This window comes from Solanum dulcamara, chromosome 5 (assembly GCF_947179165.1).
Source record: "Solanum dulcamara chromosome 5, daSolDulc1.2, whole genome shotgun sequence".
NCBI classification, from domain to species: Eukaryota; Viridiplantae; Streptophyta; class Magnoliopsida; order Solanales; family Solanaceae; genus Solanum; species Solanum dulcamara.
In genome coordinates, this window is record NC_077241.1 from 1,518,761 (window position 1) to 1,529,301 (window position 10,541).

Sequence of the window (10,541 nt, forward strand, 5' to 3'; positions counted from 1 at the left end):
ATCGAATAACTTTGTCCATCAAAAAACATCAGATAACATTTTTTTTTAAAAAAAAAACTGGTGAAAAAATCTTCATAAATAGAAAATACCACCAGTCATTACTTATAAAAAAACAACTTGAAATGCTCTTACACAGCATCTTATTTCTCAAGGAATTATGAACTATATGCTAAAACTACTCATATTTTTTGTATCTTATCTGATGGAGTAACTCTATGCAAGAAAAATAAAAATAAAGAATATGCAAAAAAAAAAAAAAATCTCTCAGCAATTTACATTTATTTTAATTTAAATCTATTTTACGAGCTCTTTTTTCGTGCTCTTAATGTTTCTCAGTTTCATCGCGAGCTTCTGTCTTTCTCCTTCTACCTCTGCAAATTTAAGGCTTATTTCTGAATATCTACCTTGCATTTCCTTCAATTCAACTACCATGAACTTGTTCCTCTCCTTCAGTAGTTCTGTTTCTTTCGATAGTTCTTGGAGATTTATAGTATTGGATGCTGCGCTTTCCATTTCCTCTTCCTCGTCCGAACAACAGCTGTTGTTGCTACATTTATATAGGCATTGCCAATTAGGAATGTAGAAGAGAAAGACAATTATTGTGGAGGCATTTAGAATAATTAGTCTTGGACAGTTTATTCGCGAAAATGTGTATGTATAGTCAAAAAGCATAATACGTAAACAAACACTTAAACTTAGCCTTCGCTAGCAAGTAAGCATTCCAAGTTTGAGGGTGCACATCTAAACACCTCAACTTGGTCTCAACTAGTAACTAATAAACAATCCAACTCGTCCTCATTGTGCCTCGTGGACGTCCGATGCTAACGTGTCACATAAATTTTGGAGGTGTCTATATGATCATTTTGTAAGTTGGAGTGTTCAAGTGACGCAGTGGAGACAAGTTGAGGTGTCTAGATACTCAAAGTTGGAGTGTTGAATCGCCAGTTGAGACCAAGTTAAATTGTCCATCTATGTATTATGTCTAGTCAAAAATGGACCGCCACTCAAATAGTGTTAAGTTATACTTGTTCAAGTTGACTCAATAGTGATATGAAATGATTTTCAGAATATAAACTCATCTTTTTCAAAAGTTATTTGAGTCTATGTTGCTCATACTCTCCAAAAATGTTGTCGCAGGATCAGACACACACCCGGCGACATTGTTGAAGGTTCGAGCAACATAGAGGTGAACAGCATAAGGATCAATCTTAAATGCAGGGCAGGACTCATACCTCTCTGTAGACAACGTTTGACAGGGATTTTCATCTTCCATGCCTGTTGTAGTCGTGAGATTTAGATCTTCTATCGCCACCTGTATCAATGTACCATCAGTCAGATGCACTTTAATAAGAGTTAAACAGTGTGAAAATCGTATCACAGTCGACTCAGACCTGAACTAGCTACTTCAATACAAACTTCAATCATGACTAGTTCAAACACCATTCTTGCTGTCTTATTTCTGATGTTTAGTGACAATGCTACTGTACAAGATAAGTTTCTGGCTGCTCACCTTTAGGGACTTTTGTTCGCAGAGCCTTTCTGTACTCTGTTGGATTTCTTCTAATCTTCTTTCTAACTCTTCGTTTTTGCCTTGAAGATCTTTCTCCTTCTCCATAAATGAATTCATTGCGTTATCAAGCGCATTTTCCTTCAGCTTGATCTGACCCTGTGATGATGGAACGAAAACTAAGATCGATCATACTCATCAAGATCAATTTTTTCTCAAACACCTAGGCAGGAATAGTGATAGCAAGAGTAAATGCACACTGGATTTCTATCATGAATGTTATCTTTGTAGATCGAAATAATCTCAATCCTGTTACGAAGTACACGAATAAATCAACTCCAACGATTTACAACTAGATTTAGGTAGATCAAATGTAGGTGAATATTACCTCAAGCAACTTTATTGTCTCTTTTAGACTATTAGCATCCGTGAGTTTTTTGTCCAAACTATTTAATGCATCCGCTTTCTTCTTCAGATCCTCTTTTAGCTGGGACAGCTGCTTCCTCAAGTTGTCTTTCTCCAATTCATCCTCAAACAAATAGTTCTTCATTTCATTGAATTCAGATACAAGGATATCCACTTCCAAATGCAGTTCTAATATTAATGTCTCCTTCTCATCCATAAGAGACCTCGTGGAGTTTAGTTCCTTCAGAGTCTCCATAGCCTCATTTTCCACTAAAGCTAGCCTAGTTTCCAGTTCTCTTCTTTCACTGTGACCATGCTTGACAAGCAATTGCATGTTCTCAATTGATTTCCTCGTATCTTCCAACTCATCGATTAGCATATTCTTCTGTTTGGCATGCTGATAAAGGATATCCTTGTCTGCTAATAGATTTCCAATCTCAGCTTTAAGAGAGATGATTTTCTGCGACAAGTGCTGCTCAGTTTCTTTAGCCAGCTCTTCTTGTTTTTCTAGTTGCACACATTTTCCTTCAATTTCCAAATGCAACTTTTCCATTTGACCTGACATACTAGTTACCTGGCTAGAAAGCTTAAGCATTTTTGCTTCATAATGCACTCTGATTAATTGGAGGTCCTCAGATGATTTTTGAAGAGTCTCTTCAAAATGCATTTTCTGCAGGCGGAGCTCATTAGCTTCATGTGACGCTTTAGTAGCCAACTTTTCGTTCGCTTCTAATGAACACGTCATTTGCATGGAGAGACTTTTAAGTTCGTCCTGAAGCCGCTCTGCTGTACTAGCATTGTGCCGTCTTGTCTTCCTCAGTTCTTCTTCAGCACGTATTGCTCTCTGCTCTTGTTCGACTTTATCACGAGTAAGAGTATCTAGATCAGCTTCAAATCCCTGAGCTTGCTTTTCCAGTTCTTCATCCAGGTTACTGACTTGATCTTTGAGCTCGCTTATGGTGACCAAAGAATCAGAGAGTTCTTTTGCTTGCTCAGTCAGTTCATTCTCCAAACTCGTAATCCGGCCTTCAAGTTCCCTTACAGTTGAATAAGAAGTTGCACATTCATATTGCATCTTCAGTTGTTCCTGAAGCTCACTTTGCTCAAGTTTGTATAATATATCATGGTTTTCTTGCTTCAGTATTTCATTGTCGAGGACAAGTTGCTCCATTTGCATCTCTAGGTCATTTCTTTCTCTCCTGTACATCTCGATTTCACTGTGCAGGTCCGTGATCTTTTGCTCCAGCATATACGTGACCTTCACGTCACTATGCTCTCGCACAAGCTGCTCTAGTGCTTTTTGCTCTTCGTCATCTTCATCAGTCATTTCATGCTTGGAGATAACATCCGGCAAATTTTCAGCATCACAAGAAGTGGTTGATTTGTTGCAAAGGCTAACATTCTCTTTGTTCTTCTGTTCTAACATTTCGTCTAGGTCACGCACAGCAAGAATTAACTCGGAATTTGATTCTTGTGTCTTCTGAAGTTGTATTTCCAGATTTGCATTAAGGTCCTTTTGATAAGCCAATTCCTGCCTAAGTTCACTAACAAGAGTTTGAAGATCCCCTTTCTCATAGAGCAACTTGTCTTTGGATTTGGCCTCGTTTAAACGTCTTTGGGAGGCTTTAAGTTTATCACATTCTTCCTTGAGAGAGTCTCGTTCTTTTTTTAGGCTAGCAACCTCTTTCGAGAGATCCTGACCTCTTTTGCTCTCCTTGACGATTTGTTTACGCAAGGTATGAAGTTCCAAATCTGACACTTCTACCTGCCTAGCAAAAGTCGCGAGCTCAGATTTTAGCTTCGCGATGACAATATCTGATGCTTCTTGTGATGCTAATCTAAGAAGAGCTTCTCTTGGAGTACTCGAAGATCCATCTGTACTTACTTCGAGAGCGGAACCCCCCAACCATTCCAACTGCTGAATTTCTTCAGAAACTGTTGTAGAGACATCAATACTGGGATTCCGCAGAATTAACGCATGATTTGGAGACGAAGGGAAGTTTATGTGATCCTGATTGCCAGTGTTGTTTCTCATTTTGATTTGCTGAGGCGTATCAAGCCCTGAGCTGCTACCGGAACTGGACATGGTAATATCAGATTCACCTGATGCCCGGTGGATGCCATTCAGTTCACCATTGTGCAAAATAGGTTTGTTGATCAGGCCATCCTATTAAATCCAAATATAGACAACAAAACGAGACAATCTTATCAGTCGAAAACGAAGCATAATGCTAGCATTAATTTGTGGCAAAACAACCTCATGTCTGAGGATCAATCGTCGGATCTTCATTTCCTTACAATCAGTCAGAAGTTTTTATGTCTTACCTCTGTAGAATTGCTTTCAAGGCTAGCTTCTACATCACCATTGCTTAGTTGCGTCCTCAAGATCATATTATCGGAATTTGCTTTTACATTTTCGATTTCCTCAACACTGTAGAAGCACCAAAAAGATGTTAAAAAGACTAGTTTAAATTTGACACTATGCAAGAACCAAAAACTTAGAAGAAAATCATGGACGTCATTGGGAAACTGGACAGCACCTTTGATCAGAAGAATCCTGAATCCTCTGAATCGAAACCTATAGACAACGAACAACATCATTTAAATTCAATCAGGTCCAAAAAGCTCGCAAAATAGCAGTCCTATGCATATTCGTTCACGAATGGATGGCAGACTTACATGCAATAAAGCTCCCGATATTGAATTTTTGAGTGGAAGAGAAATAGAGGAGATCTTAGACGCCTCTGCATAATTCGAGAAATCAATCGAAGCTTCTCCAACAACTCCAGATTTTAAAGACCCCTACAAAGTACACATCCAAGCAAATCATGTAAAATCACTTGCTAAGGAATCAATGCAACATAAAAATCCTAGACTTGAAAATACAGCTTACTGTTCCCAGGATGAAGTAATAGATTTTTTCATGAATCTTCCCCGACTTAGGTTCTTGAATGAACTTAACAGTTTCAAGAACTGCTTTCTCCCAGTAACAGCTCCCATCACGAACCGGTGCCTTCTCTAATTTTAATGTTGGCTTTCCCACATCAGCAGGGACCACAGATATCATCAATGCATCCCCCGCTACCTATGACATATATACAAATTAATCCGTTATGCTTTGAATGAATGTGAATCTTTCAACCACCCTATAGAAACTCTATAAGAAAAGAAAGAATAAGGCTTGAGGCGTGATAGTATCATTGTCTCAAACGAGTTATTGACATTAAACTTTTTATCCGTTGCCTCGAAAAAAGTATCTGATTTGAAGTGAAACAAATCAAAGGAAAATGCAAGCAGACAACAGCTTTTTTCCCATGAAAATGCAGAGGGATCAATCAATCAATTCACCATATATCAAACCCAAATTATTGAATCGATTATTTGAATGCTTTATATCCATTCTACTTGATTCGACACCATTTCATTCTACAACAACAACAACATACCCAGTGTAGTCCCACAAAGTGAGGTCTAGGAAGGTTAGAGTGTACGTAGACCTTACAACTACCTCAAAGGTAGAAAAGTGTTTCCGATAGACCTCGACTCAAGAAGTAATGAAAGTACAACAAACAACAGATAGTAACAGAACAATACTACAACACACCATTTAATTTATCTTCCAATCCCAAATTATTGGTCGATAAAGCGCATGCCTAAATTTAAAGATATTCACAATGTAACACCTTAATCCCAATAAAAAAGCAATTCCCATCCTAGAATTTCTTTTTTCCTATAATCGTCATATCAAGTCCAACTTGCGTGCAACTCAACCAATTCCACGAGGCCTACCTCCCACCAGTACAAATACCTAGTAACTCCCTTAGACAAACGAGAAGAAATCACCTAGTACTTTTGCCTCCGCCTAGTAACTAAACCTGAGACCTCAACCCACTTATCCTAGTATATAGCAAAGACAACTACAATTACAACAACAACATACCCCGTGTAATCCCACCACAAGTGGAGTTTGGAGCATAGACAAACTATATCAATGGAAAAAATGATTTGGGTCATCAAATTTAATCGTTTTCTTTAACCTTTCTACTTCCTAATCAAGAAAATGATCAATCAAATCATCCAATTCAGATTGCTATTTCCAACATTTTCAAAACTAACTACTAAAAAAAAAACACTACCAAGAACCAACACAAACTGTAAAAAATCAATCTTTGAACTGAAAAATAAAATAAAAATAATTATATATATATATATATATATATATATATATATATATTATTTTTTATTTTTTTTAAAATTTTTTTTACCTGAGTTGCATGAAACTGTAATTTGAAGATAACTTTGATCTTGTTCTTCTCACTCCTCCATCTTGCCGACTTAAACATTTTTTTTACACTTTTACCCTCAATTCAACTCATTTATTACAAACCCCAATTCACAATTCTCTCCGGAGCTCTTCCCTTCCATTCATCGGAGCTCCGGCGTACACTACCGGAAAACCACCATGAAAACTTTTAATAAACCATCAATTTCAACGAAATAAACAATCTCTCAGTGTAGAGCACAGAAATTGAGCAAAAGACTGCGGGATATTGAATTGTTGATAGAAATGAGTTAAAACAGAGCAATTTGTTTTTTGAAATTTCAGGATTTTGAGATTGAAAAGTGATGAATTTAATCAATTAATGGGTTGATAGGAGAGAAAACGGTAGATCTGAAGTGGGTTTAATGGTGTTTTTCCGGCAGATTTTCACACAGACACACAGTGATTCTCTGCTTCTCTTTCTATATATGGTCTCTGTTTTTCTCTCTATATATTTTGTGCATGAAATAGTGTTATGAAAAATTCATATAATAAATATTCTTTTAAAAAAAAACTTTATATGATTGACTTTTGTTTTTTGTCTTTATGATCATAAATTGGGGAAAAGAGAAAATAAAATATTGGAAGTGAAGTTTCTTTTTTTTTTGCTTTTGAGTCACCAACAAATTCGAAATTATCAGTGTATTTTTACGAGTGAAGTGTCTCGAGAGGATATGTACACAAAATTCAGATTAGTAGTGTAGCAGTATTGAAGAGTGATCGATTGAATAACTTTCGTTCAAAATTATATGAACTATATAGGTAGGAAATTATTTTTTATACATATAATATATTAAGTCTTGAATAACTTTAATAAAATTTTTGATTTTGTCACTGACTTCAAATGTTATTTCTACTTTTGTGGGATAGAGAGATTGTTTTCGATATACCATCAATATAGTAGGTAAAAACATTAGAGTAAAATTAGAGAAAGTAGCTAAAAATGATTACAAATTTTTAGTCATATGCAGTTATTTGTATAATTCTAATTATGATTTTTGTAAAATATGTGATGAAGTATTATTTACTCCTCTTTTTTGAAAAAAAAAAGAAGCTACTATTGAATTATAAAAGAAAATGGATATGATGTTCATCAAATGTAATTGAATTAATCACGAAACTTTCATGAATTGTTTTAGTTCTGAAATTTCATCTCTAGTTGAGGAAATTTCGATTTGAAAATATTTATTGCGGGTTTATATCTCTCGACCAGTTCAAATTCAAGAGAAAATGATCAAGGACCCAGACTTTCAATATCTTATTTATGGCATGAGGCTTTTGTCGTCAGGGGTGGAGCTACCTTACAATGAGGGAGTCATTCGGTGAAAATTTATTCTATTTATATATGGTTAAAATAATTTTTTATGTATATATAATAGATATCGAACCCCTTCGACTAATTCATGTGTCTACTTTTTCAAATTTTGAACTCCCTTTACTAAAAATTCTAGCTATGTCACTGTATGTCGTATCAAGAATGTGTTGAAAGGGTCGGAAAGATGGATTGAATTGAGAGGTGATGTTTATGTCTCTTTTAATTAATACTCATAATATAGAAATCATTACTAAAATTATTATTTTTCTAATATTTGAGTGACCAAAAATTGTAGTTATTGCATTAAATTGTATATAATTTGTCTCATTGGTCTTTATATTGGCAAAAATTCCTAGGAAACTTAGCTTAATGAACACTTCAATGTGTTAATTTCCCAATTTGGCTAATATTCATTCTAAAAAAAATGTTTGGTTCAAAATTGATATGAACTTATGACTTTTTATTAGATTTTTTTTGTTTCTGTGGCCAAAGAAAATCCTTACTTTGTTAAAATTGTCAACTTTTTTTTAATAATTTTTAAATACACTAATAAGTTAAAGAATATTTTTACCAATAATATAGTTTCTTTGCTATATAACATGTCTATTACCATTTTTTTAATTGATTATCAATTTATGTTTACTATGGTGAGTGAAGATTATTTGAGATGATTTTGCCATATTTTTGGTTGATCTACCTATGTAAATATGAAATTATGGTGAGTGAAGGTATTACGACGCGGCGAAGTTGACCTAAAATTAGGTAGAAAAAAATTGTTTTATATAAGTGATTTTTGGGGGGGTGGAGGGGGGTTTCTCATTCGGTGTCCAATAACTGCATTGGAATCCGACTAATTTCGGATTCGCATCGAAAAATCTCACATTTGGGAAAAGGAGGTGGAGGGGGGGGAATAAAGTGCTTCTTAACAAATGCGACTCCGTATCCAGGAGACTTGAACCTGAGACATTTGATTAAGGATAAAGAAATACTTATATAAGTGATTTTACTAGTTGTGAATAAGTAAAGTCTTATTAATACATTGAGTTTGAATAACTTACTACTTTTCTATGAGTATTTTGATTTTGTCATAGATTTATATATTAGTAAAAATAGTAAACTTAATTTTTTGCTTTTATTTTTATTTGTGTGATTATGAGTAATTAGACATATTGAATTTATATAGAAAAAAATGGTCACTAAAAAATCATATATATATATATTCGATCCTTGGACCTGAAGAATAGTTATTATTGTAGTATCAATCTATATATTTTAATAATAGTTTCTTGTGGTTTACTTTTAAAGACCTAATACTATAAAAATTATATTATAATATCAGTCTATATTAATTAAATTCATTTCTAAATAAATTGTGATGATGGGAAAAAACACAAAATCACCATCAAAATGGATTGAAACTTTTAAATTTGGCTCTTTGCAACAAATGCACGCCAATATTGAATGGTCCAATATATTTTTTCTCTATTGTCACATCAATTTTTTCCTTATTAAGAATAAAATAAATAAATGATAATAGAAAATAAATAAAAGAATTTAAAAAATTAGTGTCGTCACAATCTTTTTAGCAGTCAAGGTTTCATTTTTAGGAGATCAAATGTCCACATTTTCCTCACCTAAAACCTAATTATATATACTGATTAAAAGATATTAAATTTATCGCCTTTAATTGATATATATATTTTATTTATCCTACTATCATTTAATTTAACGTATGATTGTTGAAATAAACTCATAAAGTTATTTTTCTACCATATTATTATAAACTGAACTTTATTCATCATAATGCTAAATCACTAAACTTTAAGCACTATAAGCCTACAGTTGTGAGATTAATTGTTATGGAATTTCAAATATCATAAATAAACTCCGGGATAATCTTAGAGTTTTACATGTGAAACTTTAAACTCCATGACAATAGTAAGCGTTTTTTTCAGGATAGGTGCATGTTAGTTTTCCAATGACGGACGAAAAATGGACAATGTGCATTATTTTAGGATTAGGCGAACGTTATGAAGTTTTAAATTTTATATAGATGATTAATTTTATGGATATTTCACCCGTAAAATAAGAAACTTCATAAGAATATTTGCTATTTTTCAAAAACAGAGCGAAAAAAAATGATCAACGTACGCTATGCATGCACAAATTCGAAACATCCTACTACAAATAAAAGCTTGATATATAAATTTCTCCAATATTAAAATATGACTATTTAAGAGTTACAAAGTAGAGGTGGATCATATTGTATAATATTACAATAATAATATAATAATATGAACTAGTCAGTATTGATGCCCAAACTCTTGACTTTTTTGGCTTATGGTATTTATTTTTTGTGTTAGGTAGAAAAGTTAATTAGCATACAAGTACAAGTAAGAAATATTTTAAATATTATTATCTTATTTAATTAATCAGTAATTCTTTAATTTTATTTTAATAACAAAATACAATAGAACTACAGTGAGTGCTGCCGTATTTTTGTCTATCTGGAGTGCATGTTTAACATAATTGGACAAGTTTTATATATTAAGTCTAAGAATAAATTAAAAAATTTATTAATAAATAATTAATTAATTCAGAAAGCGGATATAGAATTTGAAAACTATGATTATTACAACGATCTCAAGTTAATATATTATAATAATGGATATAAGATTTGAATATTTATACATGATTCGTCCTGTAGTTATTGATTTCATGTGAACTCAATATTATCGGTCGGATCATTTAAAAAATATTATCGTACCTATATTTAATTTTTTAAAAAATACATCACTTTTGAAGAATAATTTATTACATACTAGATGATATTTTAAAAAAATTAAAGCAACATGATTAAAAAAAAAGTTAACTTCAATTATTGATTAATTTTTAGTCACCAATAAAATAGACAAATACCATTTGGCCTACCAAAATATTTGTATATATATATATATATGTATGGTTCCATTTGTAGACTCCAATTTTATAAT

General features: G+C 33.0%; 1 protein-coding gene across 2 annotated transcripts; it reads right to left on the bottom strand.

Annotated features, from left to right (window-relative positions):
- Positions 1–102: 102 nt before the first annotated feature.
- Positions 103–6,686, bottom strand: LOC129888685 (uncharacterized). Of its 2 annotated transcripts, none has more exons than XM_055963654.1 (9): positions 6,178–6,686; positions 4,806–4,997; positions 4,592–4,714; positions 4,453–4,490; positions 4,238–4,343; positions 1,896–4,079; positions 1,511–1,666; positions 1,233–1,312; positions 103–538 (listed from the first exon to the last, which is right to left on the bottom strand). In XM_055963654.1, exons 1-9 carry the CDS (start codon positions 6,253–6,255, stop codon positions 295–297), a joined length of 3,201 nt encoding a protein of 1,066 aa, XP_055819629.1. In that variant the 5' UTR covers positions 6,256–6,686; the 3' UTR covers positions 103–294. The 2 variants fall into 2 exon arrangements, with proteins under 2 accessions (XP_055819629.1, XP_055819628.1); XM_055963653.1 differs by having other exon boundaries at positions 103–547.
- Between the last annotated feature and the right edge of the window lie 3,855 nt (positions 6,687–10,541).

Coding starts and splice junctions, on each gene's coding strand:
- LOC129888685 (XM_055963653.1), bottom strand. CDS start 6,255: ATGTTTAAGTCGGCAAGATGGAGGAGTGAGAAGAACAAGATCAAAGTT. Junction 4,491..4,591: donor TATCGGGAGCTTTATTGCAT/GTAAGTCTGCCA, acceptor CGTTGTCTATAG/GTTTCGATTCAGAGGATTCA. Junction 4,344..4,452: donor CAGGATTCTTCTGATCAAAG/GTGCTGTCCAGT, acceptor GTGCTTCTACAG/TGTTGAGGAAATCGAAAATG.